The 21171-nt window shown below is 39.3% G+C and overlaps 7 protein-coding genes across 7 annotated transcripts; all 7 read left to right on the top strand.

Moving 5' to 3' along the window:
• Window positions 1-195: 195 nt before the first annotated feature.
• On the top strand, window positions 196-1362 carry MONOS_12869 (uncharacterized protein; the record flags this gene model as incomplete). The annotated part of the gene is made up of 2 exons (XM_067865524.1): window positions 196-333; window positions 745-1362. The coding sequence occupies 2 exons, from the start codon at window positions 196-198 to the stop codon at window positions 1360-1362; spliced, it is 756 nt and encodes a 251-aa protein (XP_067725067.1).
• Window positions 1363-1633: 271 nt separating this feature from the next.
• On the top strand, window positions 1634-2298 carry MONOS_12870 (uncharacterized protein; the record flags this gene model as incomplete). Its single annotated transcript, XM_067865526.1, has 2 exons — window positions 1634-1967; window positions 2033-2298. 2 exons carry the CDS (start codon window positions 1634-1636, stop codon window positions 2296-2298), a joined length of 600 nt encoding a protein of 199 aa, XP_067725066.1.
• A 75-nt stretch (window positions 2299-2373) lies between these two features.
• On the top strand, window positions 2374-3111 carry MONOS_12871 (uncharacterized protein; the record flags this gene model as incomplete). The annotated part of the gene is made up of 1 exon (XM_067865527.1): window positions 2374-3111. The coding sequence occupies one exon, from the start codon at window positions 2374-2376 to the stop codon at window positions 3109-3111; it is 738 nt and encodes a 245-aa protein (XP_067725065.1).
• Window positions 3112-3208: 97 nt separating this feature from the next.
• On the top strand, window positions 3209-3823 carry MONOS_12872 (uncharacterized protein; the record flags this gene model as incomplete). The annotated part of the gene is made up of 1 exon (XM_067865528.1): window positions 3209-3823. One exon carries the CDS (start codon window positions 3209-3211, stop codon window positions 3821-3823), a length of 615 nt encoding a protein of 204 aa, XP_067725064.1.
• Window positions 3824-3943: 120 nt separating this feature from the next.
• Window positions 3944-4690, top strand: MONOS_12873 (uncharacterized protein; the record flags this gene model as incomplete). Its single annotated transcript, XM_067865529.1, has 1 exon — window positions 3944-4690. One exon carries the CDS (start codon window positions 3944-3946, stop codon window positions 4688-4690), a length of 747 nt encoding a protein of 248 aa, XP_067725063.1.
• Window positions 4691-7712: 3022 nt separating this feature from the next.
• On the top strand, window positions 7713-15265 carry MONOS_12745 (uncharacterized protein; the record flags this gene model as incomplete). Its single annotated transcript, XM_067865389.1, has 2 exons — window positions 7713-9294; window positions 9435-15265. The coding sequence occupies exons 1-2, from the start codon at window positions 7752-7754 to the stop codon at window positions 15263-15265; spliced, it is 7374 nt and encodes a 2457-aa protein (XP_067725062.1). The 5' UTR covers window positions 7713-7751.
• A 35-nt stretch (window positions 15266-15300) lies between these two features.
• Window positions 15301-16962, top strand: MONOS_12746 (uncharacterized protein; the record flags this gene model as incomplete). Its single annotated transcript, XM_067865390.1, has 2 exons — window positions 15301-15625; window positions 16052-16962. 2 exons carry the CDS (start codon window positions 15301-15303, stop codon window positions 16960-16962), a joined length of 1236 nt encoding a protein of 411 aa, XP_067725061.1.
• Between the last annotated feature and the right edge of the window lie 4209 nt (window positions 16963-21171).

Below are 21171 nucleotides of genomic sequence, written 5' to 3'. Positions count from 1 at the left end.
AAAAAGAAAAAATATGATAAAGAAAATTTGAACAATTCGCAACAGAGCGAATCTACGAATGCAAGGAGCAGATTTGCTCTTCGATAATGAGCTTTGATCTTAAAGAATGGGTGGTTAAAGAGCAAACTTCTCTTACATATAAACTTTTCTCACGCACCATTGTCCTCAGTTGAAATGACACAAGATCCTGTTCGAATGGAAAACAGTGACAGCGAAGAGATGACTATTGATCTTGTTCAGAGGCTGAAAAGAGTAGAGAATTGGATTGATGAAGTGTCAAGGAGCAGAGGATCAAGTCGCTCCAGAGCAATAGGAATAATACCAACGAGAAAGGTTAAGAGAGAATGGCCAAGAAGGAGATCTCTGTCGAGATCAAGCGAATCGGAGTCGGAATCAGATCTTTCAGATATGATCACGAAGAAGATACATGGACAGCCGTTGAGGGGCAGTTGTACACTTAGTCAAATGAAGAAATTGAAAGTCGAAAATGTCAGCGATAGTGATTCCGAAGAGACAGAAGAGCGGGATGATGAAGAAAGATCGGATGATTTTTAGGGAATTTTCCCAGACGAATGGCTGACAACTCGGAGACAGGCGGAAGATCTGAGAAGATTCATGGATTTTTGAAAGGCTGGATCAATCAGGATAAATGATGATATTTTAAATACATTCATCCCAGAGACCGAAAAGAACTTTTTCACCAGACATACAGATGCGAGCTGGAATGTTTTAGCGGTGATGTAGGTTACAGCTGAAGGAAGGAAGGACTCTCCAGAAGCTGTACGAGTCATTGAATTGCTCCAACCCGCCCTAGAATCGGGGTTTGAAGCTGCCAAGGCGATTGCAGCAATCACAGCAAAGGAGTTAAGGAAAGCGCATTTTGAAGAAGAAGAGAAAGAGCGACTGAGAGGACTATTCTGCTCATATGCCCTTATAGCAGACTGTATTAGCCACATTAACCTGTTGAAGGTTATTCCCCAGTCAAACTGGGAGAATGTGAAAGGGTTCCTTGAGGGAGGAACGTCCAAAGATGTCCCAGAAAGCCTCATGAGGTTGGTGGAGAGCACCAGCTTTTTTCGCTCAGAGAGGGATGTTCCAGGGGGCGGTGCATCCCCCGTTTCTCCAACAGCTTTCGGTCTTATCTCCACTAGGAGTGGGCGCGCTAGAAGGTACAGTTCGGGAATGAGCACCCAGGGTTTTGTGTACAGACAGCTCCAAAAACGTGGATTCGGTGGGAGCTTCACGAACTTTAGAGAAAGGAGGAAGTCAACACAAGCCCCACCACAGTGCACATTAGCACCAGTTGGGAGACTTGCCCCGATTACAGCCCCCCTTCCCCCAGCTCCCCCGAGGATACAGTGAGGAACAGTAACAGGAACAGCTTTTGGAAATAGAAAATGGACCTAGAAGAAGTGATGGGGAAGGGAGTCGCGCAATGTCGCTAGACGGAGAGAGACAGAAAACTGTCGATTCCCGAAGGAAGAACGATACTGCAGGAAGTCCCATTCAATCGAGAGATAGATAAAAAAATGGGACCTATGGAAGACTGCGAGAATATCAAAGATGCATTGAGCTCGTTCGATCGAGAGAAAAAGAGAAATCAGGAGATCTCGAGAGACTACGAGATGAGAATATGGAGAGAGAACACAGAAGAAGACTTCATTACCCCCACAAGACAAGACAGATGAACGATCGGAAATCCGGGAAGGAGGAAGAGAAGAGAGTATTGAGAGCTTCTGGGACTGTTACAGAGAACCCAATTGGGAGCGCCCTTGAGGTGAGTTCAAAGACAGTTATTGCAGATATTCTCGAAGGAGAAGGGAATACACGGATGCAGTATGGCCACAAGACACCAGAAGTGATGGAGAGTATAGCGATTGGACCACCGAAGGAGCAACTTCCTGGGAGACTAGTGAACAGGATGAGCGAGTGGAAGAAGATTGGGGGAGACAAACTAGTGAGCCGTGGTATAAGAGCTCGATGGAGAAGCCCCCAGTCCCCAATCTCACTCGAGGAGAGAAAACACAAACAGGAGTTTCGGGGAACTACGGAGATGACGAGGAATTATTTATCCCTCTGGGAGGAGGAATTGAAGGATGGTGTGGTGAAGCTAGTACAGGAGTCGGAGGGGAAGTGGTTCGACCCGACACTCATGGTGATAAAGAAGAACGGAAAGTGGAGGAAGATCCTGGATTGCAGGGCGCTAAACGAGGAAGTGTGGGGAAAGCATTTCAAGATGGAGTTACAGGAGACAGTGGTGGAACTCCTGGAGGAGAACGATTGGATGACCACTTTTGATATATCGAGTGAATGCAAACATGTTATGGTGGACGAACAATTCAGTCCCTATCTGTGCTTCAGCTTTCAAAGTCAATGTTACGCTTACGTAGGGATGCCCTTTGGAGCGAAAGATGCTCCTGGAATATTCACGAAGATAATGAGACGGGCAGAATCATTCATCGGAGAAAAGTGGAAGGAAAAGTTTGTAATATATCTGGACTATATTCTCCTCAGGCACTCAGACAGGGATGCATTGAGATCGATCTCACAGGAGATAGCCCAGTTCCTGAGAAATCTGTGCTAGATACTGTCGGAAGAGAAACTGAAGTTGGAACCCACAAGGAGTGTGGAGTTTCTGGGATGGCTGTGGAATTCAGAGAAGATGGAAGTGACACTCCAGGAGAGGAAGAGAGTGCTGCTCCTGGAGGATGTGCGAACTTGGATAGCACCGGCAAAGAAGAGGAGGAGACAAAAGACAAGAGACTTCGCAGCACCCCTCGGGAGGCTGAACTTCGTGAGGTCACAACACCCACCAGCGAGCTTGTGGATGAAGCGCATGCAATACGTGCTGAGGCAGGAAATAGCCCGCGGGGGCTGGAAGGGAGCGGTAATAGCCAACCCAATGATGCTGGGAGAATTAACACATTGGAGAATGATCCTGCAAGAGAACAGACCAAGGAGTCAGAAGAGAATGAACAGATTAGCAGAACTAACAACATATGCGTCAAAGCTGGGTTGGGGTGCAGTGTAAACAATACTGGAAGAGAACAAAGAGGAGAAGATCAATGTCCACGGAAGTTGGACACTCCAGGAGAGTGCATTAGCGATTAACGAGAAGGAATCCAGAGCAGTGTTGAGGACACTAGAGAGAAAGTGAGCATGGCTGCAACAGCAGAAGATAGATCACATTCGTCTGAAGACAGACAACATGTCCACAAGATGGACGATTCATAAGAAGAGGGGAGCTTCATCGCTCATTCCAACATTGAGAGCATTAGAGAAGAAACTAAATGCCCTGGACCTTACAATACAAACGGAACACCTCCAGGGAGAACAGAACACGGAAGCAGATGCACTCAGCCGGATGGCGAGAAAACCAGACTATGCACTGAGAAGAGAGAAAGTCGCAGAGATATTGCAAACAGTCGCACCGAGAACATTGGATACAATTTCAGGACCGATTGCGCCGGTGCCCTGCGGAAGGAATTGGAGACTATCCTCTCTGAAAATGAATAGAAAGAAAGAATTGTTAGAAAACGATGTAGTGTTGATCCATCCGTTCCTGAGAAACATCGGACGGACCCTGAAAGAGAAGATGAAGGAAGCCCAGAGTGAACTAACGATTCTGATTCTGCTAGCCTGGCGGGGGCAGACCTGGACCCCGCTACTGCAGCCTGGGCATTCGATAATGACCCTGGGGACCTTTCAGGAGTGCATGATACCGGGAGCGAAGATGAGAAAGGAAGACTGGAAAAAACCCCCCAGGAGAGGTTATAAGTATTACACTGGAGAGGAAAATACCCCTGGAAGGGATCTCTTTTAAGATTGGGGAGAATACATTGGAGCAAAGGATATAGCAGCAGCAATACTGAGAAATCAGAAGAGTAAAAGAGATACGTGGAGAGCGCTACGAAGATTCAAGCAATTCCAGGACAGAGAAAGCATGGATGACACCGAACCTTTCACAACCAAAGATGCCAAATGGATTATGTCAGAGTTCAACGAAACACTCTCGAATACGAACCTTTCAGGTGGAGTGATTCATCAGACAATGCGGAAAGTGCTGGATTCTATTAATCTATTTAGGGAGACTAAGATTGATCGAAAGGACATAAAAATATTTCTAAAGACTTATGTGGGGGATAAGCCAAGAAGGGGCAAACGATACAAATCAATGTGGGACTTGACAATCATCACGAAATGGGCTGAAAGCACCTACGACGCAAAAGATATACGAATTCCCCAGAGGAGAGCCCTCATTCTCACAATGATTTTTGGTGCTTTAAGTCCAGCAGAGCTGGAAAGAATGAGAAGAGAGACAACGATATTTAAAGATAATATAATACTAACACATGAACGAACCAAGACATGTGGAGGTGAGGCTATCAAAGTTATAATAAATAAACATCCAAACCCACGTATAGATGCTGTTGCAGCGCTCCAATGTTGGATGGTGTGCACAAAGACAACTTTTCAGAAAGAACATGTGTGGTTCGACATAGAAGTGGGCAGGCGTGCAAATTTGCAGAGAATCAAAGAAGAATTAGTTGCTGTTTTGAGTGAGAACGGAATACCCGACACATTGACCACACACTCGATAAGACACGCTGTGATAACACACTTAGCTAGACAACAAGATGCAGATTGGAAAGCAATCAATGCTTATGCGAGATGGGCGCCAGGTTCTTGAGTAGCCCAGAAGTATTACACAGTGCTTTCGGTTCAAGACACAAATTGGATCCTGGAGACAATCAGCGGACCAGCACCCCATGCAGGAAAGTGAAACAAGTCAGAGAAGGACAGAGAGAGAGAGGGTATAAGGGATGAGAAGACAATATCAGGAATAAAGGAATATACAAAAGAAAGTGCACAAGATGGGGGAGAAGTGTATATGAGCAAGAGGAAGAAATCGAAGAAACGATATCCTATTCGAAATAAGAGTTTACGGAATGAGAGTGAAATAGCTCAACTTCCCAAAGGTGAAGAGACGCCCCCCATAATTCCCCGCTGCATTATGGAGTTGACGGAGAACAGACATACTGCCTCACAGAAGAAGTTTGAATCTGATTGGAGGAGAAGCGGAGAGAGAAGCATAGGACAAATTGTCAGGCCCACTCAAGTGTCGAAGACCAGATCAGGAACACCTCGAAAACGTTCCAAGAATTGGAGGGAGTTGAGACAAGGAACGCACATTCATCCGCAGTCCCTCTGTTCATCCGCCGCACGATATTGTGCAAGGCAAGAGAGGTTAAAGATCATTATTGCAGAAATAGAGAGGGTTTTCAAGACTCATTATTAAGGAGCAAACGTGCTCCTTGCGTTTGTTGATTCGCTCTATTTCGAATTAATTTAAACGCAGTGAGACAGGTTTGCTCTGAGATAATAGGAATGCGGATGGAGAGACAATAAGCTGCTGGGTGCGAAGGTGAACCAGAAGTTTGTGGAGAGACGACTAGAAAAAGGGGCGAGATATTGAAGCATAGAGAAATAGATTAACCGCCAGAAGTCACAAGGGTGCACCGATAACCTGTATTAAAAAACATGGAATGAATAAAAAGGTTAAAACATGATCCAACTCCTTTACAAGATTTTAATGGTTTTAAAAGAGAAGAATTAAATATTTAACATGCAGTATGTGATGTCTTGGCGTTGTTCTGCTGATGCAGCAGAAGAGCGTGAGGCAGAGTACTTCACAAGCAGTTTTATTTTCCACGCATCGTGAAAGCGAGAGTGTTTTTTCTTTCTGCTCCGTTTTTGAACACTCGCCTCACCAAATCCCTGCACAGCCTGCAGGAGACAGCTCCGAGGGGCAATGTCCCCTGCCCTCTGGTCTTCGAGACCAATGCGAAAAGGCGAAGTCGGTGGTGAAGTGAAGCGGACAAAGCATTATTTATTTACTTAATTTTTAATGATATTGTTTTGAATTTTTTCTCGCCATTTTTTCCATGTCATTTTTTGAAGGACGAAGTTTTCACTCAAGCCACCCATAAATCGTGATCAATACTCATTATCTCGGAGAAAACCTGTCTCTCTGCATTTTATTTTATTTTCATTTTTATTTAATTCAAAAAAAAAATCAAGGAAACTCTTTATCAAAAAATGAAAATGTTCTTCATTTTTTATATTTTTATCAATGGAGTTTCTTTTTTACCTTGATTTCCTTTTCCAAAAAAATAAAATTGATGATGACAATGATTTGAAGAAAGTTTGAATCTTTGAAATTATTGTTTCTTTCTCTTCATCTTCCTTGCTGTTCATTCGAAATCGATTGGATTGTTACACCAGTTATCCATAAAACAAATGAACATTAATTTTGCAATAACATGGAAGAAGAGGAAGGCAAGGAATATGAGGAATTTCCCGTTCTGTCAATGAAATTGAGGATGAATGTGGAAGAAAGTGGCTGATGATGTTAAAAGGCATATTTTTTGAAGAAACAATTGAAGAAGAAGAATGAACACTTCAACAGCAAAAATATCTTCTTCGATTGCTTTTCTTTAAAATACTGCCACATCATCAAATATGATGATTAATCCTCATTTATAACTTTCTTTCCTCTTCCTTGCGATGCTGGTGAAGGTTGGCTCATGAAATCTGAAGCCAATAAATCAGCTCCTGTGGCTGTTCTCTTTCTTTTTAAAGGCATCATCATCATTTCTATTTGCCTTTCTCCTCTTCAGATCCTTCCCAATAAACACATCCTCAACTTTGGTTCAGACCCATTGTGTGCTTTTATTCCACCTCATTTCTCTTTTTCATCGTCATTTCTTCTCTTCCACAATTTTTCCTCGTTCTTCGTTATTTCTTTGCCTTTCTGCCTTTTCCCTAAAATACCATCTCCAAAAAGAAATCTGAAAGAAAATGAGTTAAATGACTTTTATTTCCTTGTGGCATAAGGAAATGAAGACAAAAACAGATGTGAAATTTCCAATCCAAAACATTATTGAAAAACAAAAAAAAATTTTTTCATGAAAATATTCGAGAAAAACAAACATTCAACAGACATTCGTTGCTGTTGCATTTCTTCCTGCAGCCCCTTTGACTTTCCACAAATATCCATTTTTGGTTTGTTCAGCTTTTGTAATCTTTCCTTTTTCTCAAATTGTATCATTTTCTGCCCTGTTTGCAAAATAAAATCAAATGAATGAATAAAACACCCAATTGAAATATCTCATATGAATTAATACCACACTGTCCATCTCGTTGGACGAGAGTGTCCCATTTCAGCCATCCAACGCTTCAGCAAATAACAATCAAGAAATAACAATTCCAAAATGCCTCTGGTGACTGCAAATGAAAAAATTACACATACACATGAAAACAAAATATGAAAAGTCTCTTCAAAAAACTTTCATTGAACACACCTCATCTGTTCCTCAGATAAATGAATTCCAAAAAGAAAAATGCTTCTCCAATTCTCACTTTCCAAATAACAAGGGCAACTCGCCCAGATGATTAAAAACAAATATGATGACAGGTGGAAAATGTTTAACAGCTTCTCTCTTTGTATTAATGAAAATATCAAATCATCAACATTTTTAGTCAATCATTTTGTATTATTCAAATGATCAAACAATAAAGGAAATTTCACTCATTCAAAACTCATCAAAATGAATATAATAAAATATTTTGCTTTATTCTTGAACAAGAAGTTTTTTTTACTTTTTCAAATTTTAAATTATTGCACCCATTCTTATAAAGAAGAAATCCGGAAAAAAAGAAAAGAGTCTTATTCGTGCAGATAAGTTCCTATGCTGTCTGGAATATGTTACGTTAATTGCATTATATGTGTGCAATGCCTGTGCAATGGTGCCACAAATGAAGAAACAGAAATGATGGAGAAATCAATGATTGAAAGAAAAACAGATTATTTGGGAAACTCTTTGTTTGAGAGCCTTCAAAAGGATGCAGATGGAGAAAAAAACAAGTTTGAATTATTTATTGAAGGGAATGAAGGTGAAATTGAAGAAAATGAAAAACAAGAAAAATCAAAGAAAAATAATCTAAAACTATTTGATGAAAGAAGTAATCAATTTGGGAAGGACAATTCAGTCAGGATTGTGAATAATGAGCATTTTTTTGGAAAAGGAGAAATGAAAAAAATTGAAAGAATATTTGAAGAAAGTGAGATTGAAGGGTGCTTGATTCTAATTAATTCTTCAGTGAAGCTCAAATCATTGGATCTGATTCAACACGATGAGAGAAATGTTATCAAAGCAGAGATCGGAAGTTTTGTTGAATTGAATGATTGCGATTTTGTGATGGGTAGTGAAGTGTCTCCATTATGCCTGACTGGAGGTTGTGGGCTGTTCACCAACATTTCACTTTGTTCATCTTCAACTGGGTTTTTGAAGTCATTTCCATCTCTCTTTTCTTCAGAAACGTTAAAAGAGAAGTTTTCGGAAAAATGTTCTGTTTCTGTTTGTTCATCTCATTTTTCATCTTTTTGTGTCTCATCAACCCCCTTTCTTTCATCACCGTCCATTCCTCTTGTATCCCTTTCCAAACTCACATTTTTCAACATCTCAACAGCACCTGACCCGTGCTTGCCTTCAACCACAACATCAACCCAAACCTCATATCTAATGAACAGCTGCTTATTTTCGTCTGTTTGTGACGTATATGATGGAGGAATTGTTCCCTCTCTGAACAACCCCTTGGCTTCCTTGACAGCCTTAAACACTTCATTTATTGGATGTTGCAAGACAAGGAATATTTATGCCAATGGAACTGAAGATGACAAGAAACATCTAGTGAGACAGAACGAAACAACAGACGGAGCAAACATTTTTGTTTGGTGCGAATGGAATGGATCGAAGACAACAGGAAAAGGTGAAACATATGCCGATGGCACTTCGAACGGTGGCGCAATATTCATGTATGGTCAATCGTCCGCAACTGTTTCAGTTTCGCATTGTGCATTCAATGATTGTTATGCTCATTATGCTGGAGGAGGGGTCATATGTTTTGGAATCAGTTCGGTTGAGATTGAACACAGTTTTTTTAATTCTTGCGAAGGACAAAATCGCTTTGGAGGAGGGATGTTTGTTAATACGATTTCAACATGTGTTCGGATCAGTGGATGTGAATTCCAGAATTGTGAAGCAAATAATCGCGGAGGAGGGCTTTATCTTGATAATTTTCAGGTTTCAGGAGCTGATTGCATTGGAACAGAAAATGGTGGGGGAGAAAGTGCGTGTGTGTTTGACTGCAGTTTCACTTCATGTTCAATCGCAAACACATGGGGCGGAGGCATGCGTTGCTCGAATATTCCTGCAGTGTTCAAAATGATGAGTGTGCAGTTTATCTCCTGTTCAGCTTCATCACAAGGTGGGGGAATGAGATTTGAACCTAATCGAGAAACACTTCCAAGCGTGGATATTATTGTTATTTCATTCATTTTCATGAATGCAAATGCCTGAAAAACCCTCCAGATGGCCACGATGTATTTTTTGTTGATGCTCATAATGTTTATTTGAATTCTGGAATTCCGTTTAAAGAATGTTACTCAACAAATACAGATGAAGGGAGAGTCTGTTATGTATACAACTTAAAAAATTCCGGGAGTTGGACATATGACCAAACGTCAAAAAAGGATTGGCTGAAGGATAAAACGTTATATGTTTCTGTGAATGGGAATGATTCATATGAGCTGTGTGGGGCAAATGAATCAAATCAGTGTCTGACAGTGAAGAAGGCGTTTGAAATGTGTGAGGTTCATGTCAGCTTGGAGATCACAGTGCTGGAAGGGAATCATCAAAGTGAGACAACAACTGTTGAGATTGGAACAAAGAAGATTTCTGTCATTGGAACTGGCAAAGATAAAAGTGTGATTGAAACAGGAACACTTTCATCAGCTGGAGCGCTGTTCAGTGTGTCAGCAGGTCACCTTGGTTTATTGCACATGAAGGTTGATTGCAACTCAAATGCAAATCCTTCTTCGCCGAGTGTGGTTGCGGTGTCTGATGGGAGTGGGTCACTCTCGTTGGAGGATGTCGTGATCACCACGAGTGAAAATGGAGAATATGTGATATCATCATCTGTGTTTGTGGCGCCGCTGTTACAGCTGTCAATGGCTGATGCGGAGATAAAAGATATGAATGCGTCAGAACCATTGTTCTCTGAACCTGTTTTATCTTCTTCATTGTCGTCATCTGCCCTGTTTTTGAGAGCCACTTCATCTGGAGATAGCGTGTTGGCGAATGTGAAAGTGAAGAATGTGAGATTGATTGAAGGAGATGGGGTGGTTGTGGCAAAGAGTGTGAAGGCAGGAGAGACGTTTGTGGTCAAGAATATGACAATCGAAGATTGTGAGTGTGTTAATGGCAGTGGTGGTGGGATCAAGGTTGAGATGGAAACAGATACAAGCAAGCTACAGGTTGAAGCAACAACAATCAAGAGATGCACAAGTGGCAAATATGGAGGAGGGATGATGCTGCATCTGGCAGACAACTCGATTGACTTCTCGATTGTGTCAGTTGACTTTTCAGGGAGTTATGCCTCATTGGGAGGGAATTATGTGTTTGTGAATGGGAGCAATTCAGCGAGATGGGGAATAAGCTCCTCAACGCTGAATGTCCAACATGAAGATTCAAAATACAATGAGCTGGTGGGATATGATCGGAGTGGCACAACAATGGGGTTGTTCCCACTGAATGTGTATTTGGACAGATATCCAGATGCAGCACATGTGGGGAAGGGGAAGAATGGGCTTGGTGGATACGACTCGTGGTTCTGTGGGTTTGACTATTATCCGTGTGCCACCATCACCCATGCAGCTCAAGTGAGATATCCAGACACAAACAAGAAGATCGAATTGGATTCAGGATTTGAGCTTGCTGAGGCAGTTGGAATGACAGATGGCTATGAATGGGAGATTTCATGTGCGAGAAAAGGGATGGAGGTTGGGGTGAAAGCACCAGAGAATTTTGAGTCATCTTGTCTGATTGAGGTTCAGAGCAAATGCTCAATGAGAAACATCACGTTTTGCATTCCATCAGCTCTATCTGGTGCATCGTCATCATCTCTGATCACATCCAACTCCTCACTCCTCACACTCACTGACTGCTCTGTTGTTTGTTCCTCTGAGAATTCCATTGGATATTGTTTTGTGAATGTGATTGGGGGAAAAGTGAAAGTGGAGGGATTGGTGATCACAGAGACATTGAGATTTGGAGAACATTCGCTGATTGAGTTTGGTGAAGGGGTGGAATCAGTTGTGTTTTGTGGATGTGAGGTGAACAACATTGAGAAGAGAAATGGAGATGGAGGATGGGTGAGTGGAGTGGTTGGGGCAGAGGGGGATGAAGGGAAGAATGGGATAATTGTGATTGAGTCGTGTGTTGTGAAGGGGTGCAAGTGTGTCAGTGGAAGAGGAGGAGGGATGTGTGTTGTTGTGAAGGGGGAAGGGAGTGTTGTTGTGAATGGGAGTTGTGTGATTGATGGGTGTGAGGCGAAGGGTTCAGGGGAGAGTTCAGAAGGGAGAAGTGAAGGGAGAGGGGGAGGAATGATGATTGTGATGGAGGGCAGGGATGGTTCATTGAAAATGGAATCTGGAATTCAGGGTTTGTTTGTGTTTGGAGAGGATAACAAAGCTTCATATGGGAAGGATGTGTTTGTTGAATGTGGTGGAGGAGTGTTGTTGGAGTCGAAAGTGAATGGGAGTTCATTTTCATTTTTTGATTCGAGTGTGATTCCAACAGATGTGTTGAAGTTGTGTGGGAGTGAGGATGGAAGAGAAGGGGAAGTGATTCCGCTGTTTGTGTATTTGTGTTCAATTGGCTCGAAGTTGAGAGTTGATGGGAGAGGAGAGAGGGCACTGGATCACAATCATTGTGGGTTTGAGGAGTTTGGGTGTTTGACAATTGACTATTGTGTTGAGAAGAGAGCGAGCAGCAACGTGAATGAAATCGATGTTATCTCAGAATCATGGATAAAGAATGAGATGAAAGTGGTTTCATTTGAGGTGAGTGTTTCAGGAAAAGAAGAAGGGATGAAGGTGATTGTGAGAGATGAAGGATCGATAAATCAAAACAACCTTATTGAATGTTCAAAATCATTTGAGATGGGTTATTTGGCATTTGTGCTGAATGAAGAGATGAATGGGAGGAGAAATGGATTTATCTACTCCTCCTCATCATCATCAACCATCACAATGACCAGCTGTTCAGTCTCATTTGGAAATGATGAAATGATTGGATTCAATGTGATTTGTATTGAGGGAGGAGGGCTGACTGTGAATGGATTTGTGATGGAAGGGGGAGTGAGAATGAGTGGGAAATCACCAATTGTTGTTTCGAATGGAGTTGAATTGGAGATTATGAACTGCCGAATGAGTGGAGTGGAAGTTGTTGGTGGGAGTGGAGGAGGAGGATGTTTGAATGTGGAGATGGGAGTGAATGGGATTGTGAATATTGAAGGATGCAATTTGTCATCAGTGTGTTCAGGGGGGAGTGGGATGAAAGGGGGAGGGATGAAGATATCAGTGGGGAAGGGAGGGAGGTTGGAAATGAAAGGAGTGAAATATTCAGGATGTGAAGTGCCGAGTGAGGATGTTGAGGATGGAGGGAGAGGAATGGGAGGAGGGATGTTTGTGAAGCTGGCAGATGAGATGGGGACATTTGTGATGGAAGGGATGGGATTTGAGGGATGTGATGGGTGGAAAGGGAAGAATGTGTTTGTGTCAGGATGGGATCTGAGAGAGATTGTGAATGAGGAGCACCTGAAATGGAAGATAAAGGAAGAGGAGCTGAGATCATTGGATGAGCTGTGTGGATGGGAGAGGAAGACAACAGGAGAGGAGGGATATGTGATTCCATTGGTTGTGTATTTGTGGAGGAACTGGAGTGGGGATGGGTTTGTTTCAGTTGAGAAAGGAGGAGACTTCAGTGGGTGTGGGCATTCAGAAGCACCATGCTCATCGATTGACCACTTGATATCATTGAGATATCCAACACTTGGAGGAGGTGATACACATATTGCCATTGTGGGATCAGGGTTGCTGAGCCATTCCATATCATTTTCTTCATCTTCTTCATCATCAATTTCAGAGTCACCAAAAGTGGTGATTGAAGGGACAAAGAAAGGGACAGGGGTGACGATCAGTGATGAAGACGGGAATGTTTTCAGCAGTGGTGCAATGATATCCTCGAATGTGAGTCTGTCATTTGTGAATGTGTCATTCACCAAGCCAGCCATCACAGCCCATCATTCAGTGTTGATTGAATCCTCTGGAACAAACACATTATTATCTGTCTCTGATTGTTCATTTGGCCCAGGGAGAGGGGCGGCAGAAAGTTTTGGATATTGTGTGATGAGAGTGAATGGGGGGAGTGTATTGATTGAGAGGTGTTCGTTGAGTTTGATTTCAGAGTTGAAAGGGTTGATTGCGTTCAGGCCAAGTGCAGGTGAGGTGACTGTTCAGAATGTGAACATCTCATTTGCCGATGTGACAGAAAGGAGCCTGATTTCGATGATTGAAGAGGAAAATCAGATGATTGGAAAGAAAAATGTTTTTTCAAATGGGAACAGACCAGTTCTGAGGGTTGTTGGGTGTTCATTTGCGAACATCACAAACGAAGGGATTGGAGCGAGTGTTATTGATGTGGGATCATTTGAGGATGGGGTGGAGTGTGTGATGGATGAGTGTTCGATGTCGAGTTGCAAGAGTGGTTTGAGTGATGAAGGAGGGGGGATGAGAGTGGTGCTGATGAGTGGGGAGTCAGTGTTGAAAGTGAATGGGAGCTCGTTTTCGATATGCAAGTGCTCGAGTGAAGCAGGGTGTGGAGGAGGGCTGTTTATTGATGGGTCTGACCCACATGCGAATTATGGAAATGAGAGTCAGATTCCGCCTCTGAATTTCAAGGTTGTGAACATCCTGTTTGTGATGAATGAGGCACATGTGGGGAAAGACATATTTGTCAGATGCCACTCGATTGAGCACCAGATCAACGAAACACTGTTTGCGCTGAACTACAACCAGGAGTCGCTGAACTCGAACAACTCGATCTGTGGGAGGGATGTTTGGAGCGAGGGAGATGTTGATCTGATTCCGCTGATCACATTCTATTATTCGGCACAGGTGTTTGTGAGTGGGAGAGGGAGTGATGGGAGGGGGTGTGGATCACAGAGCAATCCGTGTGTGAGCATCGACTGTGGGGTTGAGCACATCGAGGAAGGGGTGATGAATGGGATTCTGATTGATGGGGAAGGGTTTGTGAGGAAGGAGTGTGTGATTGGAGATCTGGTTGTGAATTCATTGAAAAGGACACAGGGGATTGTTCGGTTGAACTCCAAAATTGAGAAATCAGCAGAGAAGGATTGTGTGATGGAGTTTGTGAATGAATGTTCAGTGGAGAGGTGCTCATTCCAGTTTGAAGATGGATTTGAGTCAACTCACAATTATCTCATGAAGGTGAAGAATGGGTCAATGGAGATGAGAAATTGTGAATTCTTCTCTTCCCCAACAACAGCAGTTGAGTTCATGAAGTTGAACAGTTCGATTGTGAGTGTGGAAAGTGGAGAGCTGAAGATATTTGATTCAACATTCAGAGATATTCATTCAACAAGATCGGTGCTTTCATTCCATGAAGAATCAGAAGTGACAATTGATGAAACAAGAATATTGAATATTGAATGTGAAGGAGATGCTGTGAGTGTTGGAGGGAAAGTGAAAGTGGAGATGAAAGAGATGAGAGTTGAGAATGTGACTGTGATATCAAAGGGGTGTGTGATTGGGATGGAAGATGCCGAGCAAGAGGTGAGTGTGCTGAACAGTTCTTTTGGAAAGTGTGAGAATTCAGTTGATAAGGGAAGCATGATGCAGATCAGGAATTCCAAGAATGTGAGGATTGAGATATGTGTGTTTGATGGAGAAACAGAAATCGAGGTTGCCAATGAAGAAAACAATAGAAAAGAAGGGTTATGCAAATGGAATGGGTCATTGGTTGATGTTGAGAAGAGCAATGTGGAGATGAGGGAAACAACATTCAGAAATGGCAAGGGAGGTGGGTTGTGGGTGAGTGGAGGGAATGTGAAGATTGAAAATGGAAAGTTTGAGAACAATAACCCATCGATTGAGGGATATCCATCAGCCAGAAGGAATGTGATTTGTGAAGGGAATGGGGAGTTGAATGTTGTGAGTGTGAAAGGGGGAGATGGATGGGAAAGAAATACATCATTGTGGATATTGGATGAGGGATGTGAATTGGGAGGGATAGCTTCAGAAAGAGGACATCATTTTTCATCCCCATTTTGGAAGATGTGAAGAATATTTCTCAGCCAAATGGGAATTTGGAGTTGATGATTGTGGGAAAGCTGCTTCTGCCATGTGATTTGTCGGTGAAGATGAGCATGAAAAATGGGGATGAAGAGGAGATTGTGAGAAAGGAGATTGAAGAAGAAGGGTTTGTGTCAGAGAATGAGATTCACACGTTTGTTTCATGTACAGAACTGGAGAAAGTGAGAGAAGAGACAGAAGTGAGTGTGTGGATTGTGTTTGGGAAAGCAGACTCTCCTTCATCAACAGAGCCATATATCCTGAAGAACAGGAGTGAAAGTGTTGGAAAAGGAGATGAAAGGATCGTTGAAGGAGGGAAAGAAGAGAAATCATCATGGGCTGTTTTTTGTCTGATATTTGTTGTTTTGTTTTTGATCGTTCTGATAGGATTTATTTTGTTTGTTGTTCGATGGAGAAAGGCAAAGAATGAAGCAAAAGACTTGAGAGAGATTGTGAATGACACAGTGAAGAAGGATCCGAAGGCATTTGAGATGGTGACGATGGAGATGTCACCAGAGGAGCAGTGGAGGAGGGCAGAGAAGGAGGCAGAAAAGAAGAATGAAGAGAGAATGAAGAAAAGAGTATATGACAAGACACTGGAACATTCAGAGTCATCTGAGCATCTTCTGTCAGAGAGTGGATCAACCGAATATATATTGGGAAGAGACTCAGACAAGATTCCTCAATGGATGCTGGAGAAAGATGAAGAAGAAGATATTTCGAGAAAGAGAACACCTTCGCCATCCATTTCATCCATTTCAACAACTGATTCAGATTCATCATTTGTTCGAACAGAGAGTCTGTGCTTAACCACATCATCGATGTCGAATCTGGTGGATGCAATGGACTGTTCATCTCCTCATGAGAAGCTGATTGTTGACTTGAGGGATTCACTATTCATGTTGTTGCATGGGCTGAACAAGACAAAGGAGATGGCGATAGGCACTCTTCAGGAGAGAGAGCAAACAGCTGCCCAAATTCTTTTTTGGGTTGCGAATCTCGCACTCCACTCATTTGATGAAATGGAAAATCCACTTCAGTCACTTTCCAATCTCAGCCCACACATTGTTCTGTTCTCTGAGCACATGGTCATTTGTATTGTGATGCACTCCGACTTTTCTTCAGATTCAGACTCATCCTCAACCTCGTCATCGACCGTTGTGACATCTGCCAGTGATGATGATGATGATGATGATGATTCTCTGCCCTCTTCAGCGTTTGAGGATGATGAATACAACAGAAAGGAGTGTTTGAGGTGGATGGCGCCAGAGCTGCTGATGAACAAGAAGATGGGGGCAACAAAGGAGTCGGTGGTGTTTTCGATTGGGATGATGCTTTGGGAGTGTTTGACTCTTCAAATTCCGTTTGGGGAGTATGAAGGAGAGGTGGCAGGGCAGAAGATTGTGAATGGGGAGAGGCCAGGGATGGGAGAGGCGGAGCAGTCGAGCTATTTGGGGCTGGTGAAGAAGTGTGTGTCGCAGGATTGGAGAGAGCGGGGGAGCCTGACTGAGCTGAAGAGAGAGTTCATCCAGCGGTTTCCGGCAGGGTCGTTGATAATGACGATGACGGATGCACTGTGTTGCTATTCGGCAGATGGGAACAAGAGGGAGCCCTCTTGTGGAAGTGGGAATGGAAACGGAGAAGGAACAGAAGGAAGCAGTCGGATTGTTCTTCTTGTGCAGTGAGTGAGAGAAGATGGCAAGCCATGTGGTGCATTTTATAAACAGAAAAAATAATTGGACAAATGATATTGTTGTTGTTGCTTGAGCGTGCTGTTGTGTCTTTTTGAATCTTTTTTGAACAGATTTTCAATTCTATGAGTTTTTGCTTTGTTGTTAATTCTTGAATTATTCTTTAAAAATTCTTGTTTATATGTTTATATGTATGTTAGCGATGTGATAGTTGGCTATGTTTGGGATAATAGTATTTGTGTCTTATGTTTTGCTTGCTCCCCATCATCACTTCAGTTTGATTTTTCTCCCATTTATTATTGTTTTCTATTTCCGTTTTAATTGAAATTAGATGTTAACTTTTATTTTTGTGATTTTGAAAAAGAGTTTTCTGTTCACGGAGATTAGTTTTTTGTTCGACAAATATTCAGTTTATATCTATTTGTAATTCAATTGCATGATTGTGCGTTATTTTTTTAAAAATCAACACCTTTTGTATTTCCTTTCATTTTCACCCTTTTCGAATCATTTGTTGAAATTCTTTTTTTTTTTAATTTCAGAAATGTGTATTCTTATTTTGTTGATTCGATGAGTGAAGTGCTTCTTTTTTGTTAGAGAGAATTTGATTTTTTGTTGATATTAGCAGAAATCTTCTCATTAGGAGAATCATTCTTCTTTTTTGAATTTTTTTGTTTTGAAATCACACAATTAATCTTTTGAAAGTCAAATACTGCACGAATGAAAAATATTGATCGAACTCTTATTTTATAAAAAAAGTTAATGTCAAAATTTTTGAGAAGTGTTTGAATTTTTATTTTAACAAATCAAAGAATAATATATAAAAGAGAAAAGATAAGTGTGTTTTTTCTCTTTAAAAGTTGACCTCTGTTGCACGAAAAGCTATTCAATCAGTTGTCAGTTACAAATAAAAAATAAAAATAATTGAACCAAAAAGAAAAAATATTAAAAAATAAACGAAAGATGAAAATCTCACAAAGACTTTAAAAAGCTCTTTGGAAAAGATTTGTGAATAGAATATGAGAATTTTGTTATTATCCACTTTTTCAGCAACCCTTACTGATGGTCAATAACAATATGTCACAAAAAAATTCTTCAAATGAAATAATAAGCCAATCAAAATATAAATGTTGGGAGTTTGATCGTTGAAATTGCAAATTTGATATTTAGAAAAATAAAGGTGATTATAATAGAGATTATATCTCTTTTTTCAGTGTATTGAATATCCAAAGGTTTTTCATCATTAGCCAAATAATTTTCATTTGAATGTTGAATGCATTATTATTGTCACAAAAGCCAAAGTTAGAGTAGAAAAAATTGTAGATGCGTCATAAAATCGATCAATTTCTTTTCAAAGTTCGCTTTATGTGCATTCAAAACAAATATTCAAGGCGAAATTTTTGAAAGAAAAAATATGATAATATAAAATATCTTCCACATGTTGATTAACAAATAATTTTTTGCAATTTCAAAAATTGTGGAAACGAAAAGAAATTCAATTTTTAACAAATGGGGCAAAATATTTGACTTCATGCATTTTCATTGAAAAATTATGCACTTTTCATTGACTTTTTGTGATCAAAAAACTCAATATAAATGTATTCATTTTTTGACATTCGTGAAATGTTGGATAACTTTTTGTTTTGATTTCAACAATACCTGTTCACGGATCTGAAAATCAAATTTATTTTGAAATCTAAGAAAGCGAAACAAAGTTATGAGTGAAGCAATTTTTCTTTGTATTGCGCAAAAAAAGCTTGAAAGACCGTATTTTCCCCCAAATCTTCAAAATCTTGTAAGTCTTTTTATCATTGTTTCGATTATCTCCAGACATGCCACAAAGGTAATTTTGAAAGTTTTAAATGACTGATTTTTGAAATTCACAACAATATCTTTTTTCGAAAAATAATAAAACTAATCTTTCATTTTAATAAATTTGTAAAAAACATCAAAGAATTATACTGTCAAAACACCAATATTTGAAAACATATTGAAATCACTAAGCAGGATCGAAGAGTTGTTTCCAACAAATACTTAAACAACGGACTGAAGTATTTTCGACTAAAACAAAAACAGTGGCATTTTTGTCTTTTTTGTCGAATTAAAAAGCCAAATTTTAATTATTAAAAATTTCCAATAAATAATATATTTGATTTTTTCATAAATGAACAATGAAAAGAAATAACTCCAAAAGCAGTTGATTTTGTCAAGTACTCATCAAAAATATTCGCTTTTTTTTTATCTTCATATCTTAAACTTTTGAGTGAAAACAATCGGATTTTTAATGTGAATACCAATTCATTATTAATATCAAAATAGAAACGATTTTTGAAATAATCACACACAAGTTATGAATTATTTTTTGTGAAAGGGTTATCAAAAAATATTTTGTTTGAAACCTTTGAAGAACTCCTGTATTTTTTTTAAAAAATTGTTTCCAATAGAATGTGGTTTTTTGAAAAAGGATTCAACTGAATTGAATCAAAATAACTAATATTCATTCATGTTTTATTTTCTAATAAAAAATTCTACTTATTTATTTATTCTCAAAAAATTGAAATTCACAGAATTTGTTTTTCGTTATCCATTTTGAATTTAACTCTTTATAACAAACAACGTAAGTTTAAGTGTTTATTCTATTTGTGATGAGTTTTATGGTCAGTCGAATAAAAAATCAAATTATAAAGAAACGTAACAATGAAAAAACACTCATAAAAAATATCGACAATTGAAAAATGAAACACAAAAAAAATTATTTTGGAAATTAAAGACAGAAAAAGGATCACTATTCTGAAACTTTTTGACAATGAAGCATGCAATTAAATAGTCAAAAACAATCACAAGAGATTGAAAATTTTTTTGTAAACTAACTTGTAATTATATGTTTATGAAAAGGTCTATGAAGCCATGATTAAGGTTGAGTAAATAAATTGAAAGATCGAAAATTTGCGTGAAATTATGGAACTTCAAGCTTCTTTAATGATAACTTTTGAACACAAAAATAACTTTTTATTTGAAAAATTGTGAACAAAATAGGTTTGTTTTTTTCAAATTCAAATATAGTCCAAACCGGATAAAATTACATCGAATACAACCATATTCGCTCATAGTCACATTTTTCCATGCACCAACATTTTTCCCAATTTTTCATTCAATTTCCATCGCATATAATCACAGGGCTGAAAATATGAAATTACAATTGTTTTCATTATGGTTGATTATTTCAATTAAAAAACAATTTTTTGATTAAAAATTTCAATTTTTCGTTTTTTTAAAAATGTGCTCAAAAGTCAAAATAATGTCTATTAATGATAAAAATTGTTTTCGCAAGTCAAAAATTCGTTTTAATGTCGAATTTACAAAAAATAAATAATTTGATCAATAATTTATAAATTCATTTATTCATTAAAATTTTTTCTTTTTTCTTTCTTTCTTTCTTTCTTTCTTTCTTTCTTGCTTTCTTGCTTTTTTTTTGTGCAAGGCTGTGTCGCATTTTTTCACAATCGGATCTAGTCTCAAATAGTCGTGTAATACGCGAGGTAATTAAATCCGGATTTGACTGTAAAGTTATTAATTGTGATTTTTTTATATTAATGATGCTTGTTCATAGATGTGAATTTTCATTTTCTAGCGAAATTAGTGAAAGTTAAAAAAAGTTATGAGAGATACAATTCAAAAATGATTTGTGAATAAAAAAAGATTGAAAATCTGATGTAATCCACAAATGTTTTTTTTTCGATCAGTTGTGAACAACTTATTATTAAAATAAAATATATTATAAAGTTTAACAATCAATAATTGCAATGAATACAATTGAATCACATTAATATTCCCAATTTGTAATGTGATGCCTACAGGTGAAATAAGCTTAGTTTGTTGAATAATTTGATCAAAAAATGAAATAGGGTCAAATTTTGTTTTTCACGTTTATCTTTTTATACACATGAAATATACAAAGAAAGCTTTAATATATGATTCAACATAAATTAATGTATCTTTGAAAAACAAGCAACGTAGCAAATTACAATTTCATTTGTTTGAATTTTCGTTTTATGAAAAAATGGTGATGTGTGAAAATTGTTCGAAAAAAAAGAGTTTCTATAGTTATAAGATAACCAAAAATGTTAAAAAGAAAAGTTTAAAAACAATGCTAACAAGGAAAATAATTGGTTTAAAAAACTCATGGAAACACGAGCAAAACATTGA

The sequence above is a fragment of the Monocercomonoides exilis genome, assembly GCF_001643675.1.
Source record: "Monocercomonoides exilis strain PA203 chromosome Unknown scaffold30-1206723, whole genome shotgun sequence".
Classification (NCBI taxonomy): Eukaryota; Preaxostyla; order Oxymonadida; family Polymastigidae; genus Monocercomonoides; species Monocercomonoides exilis.
This window is presented reverse-complemented; position numbering and strand designations above follow the sequence as displayed.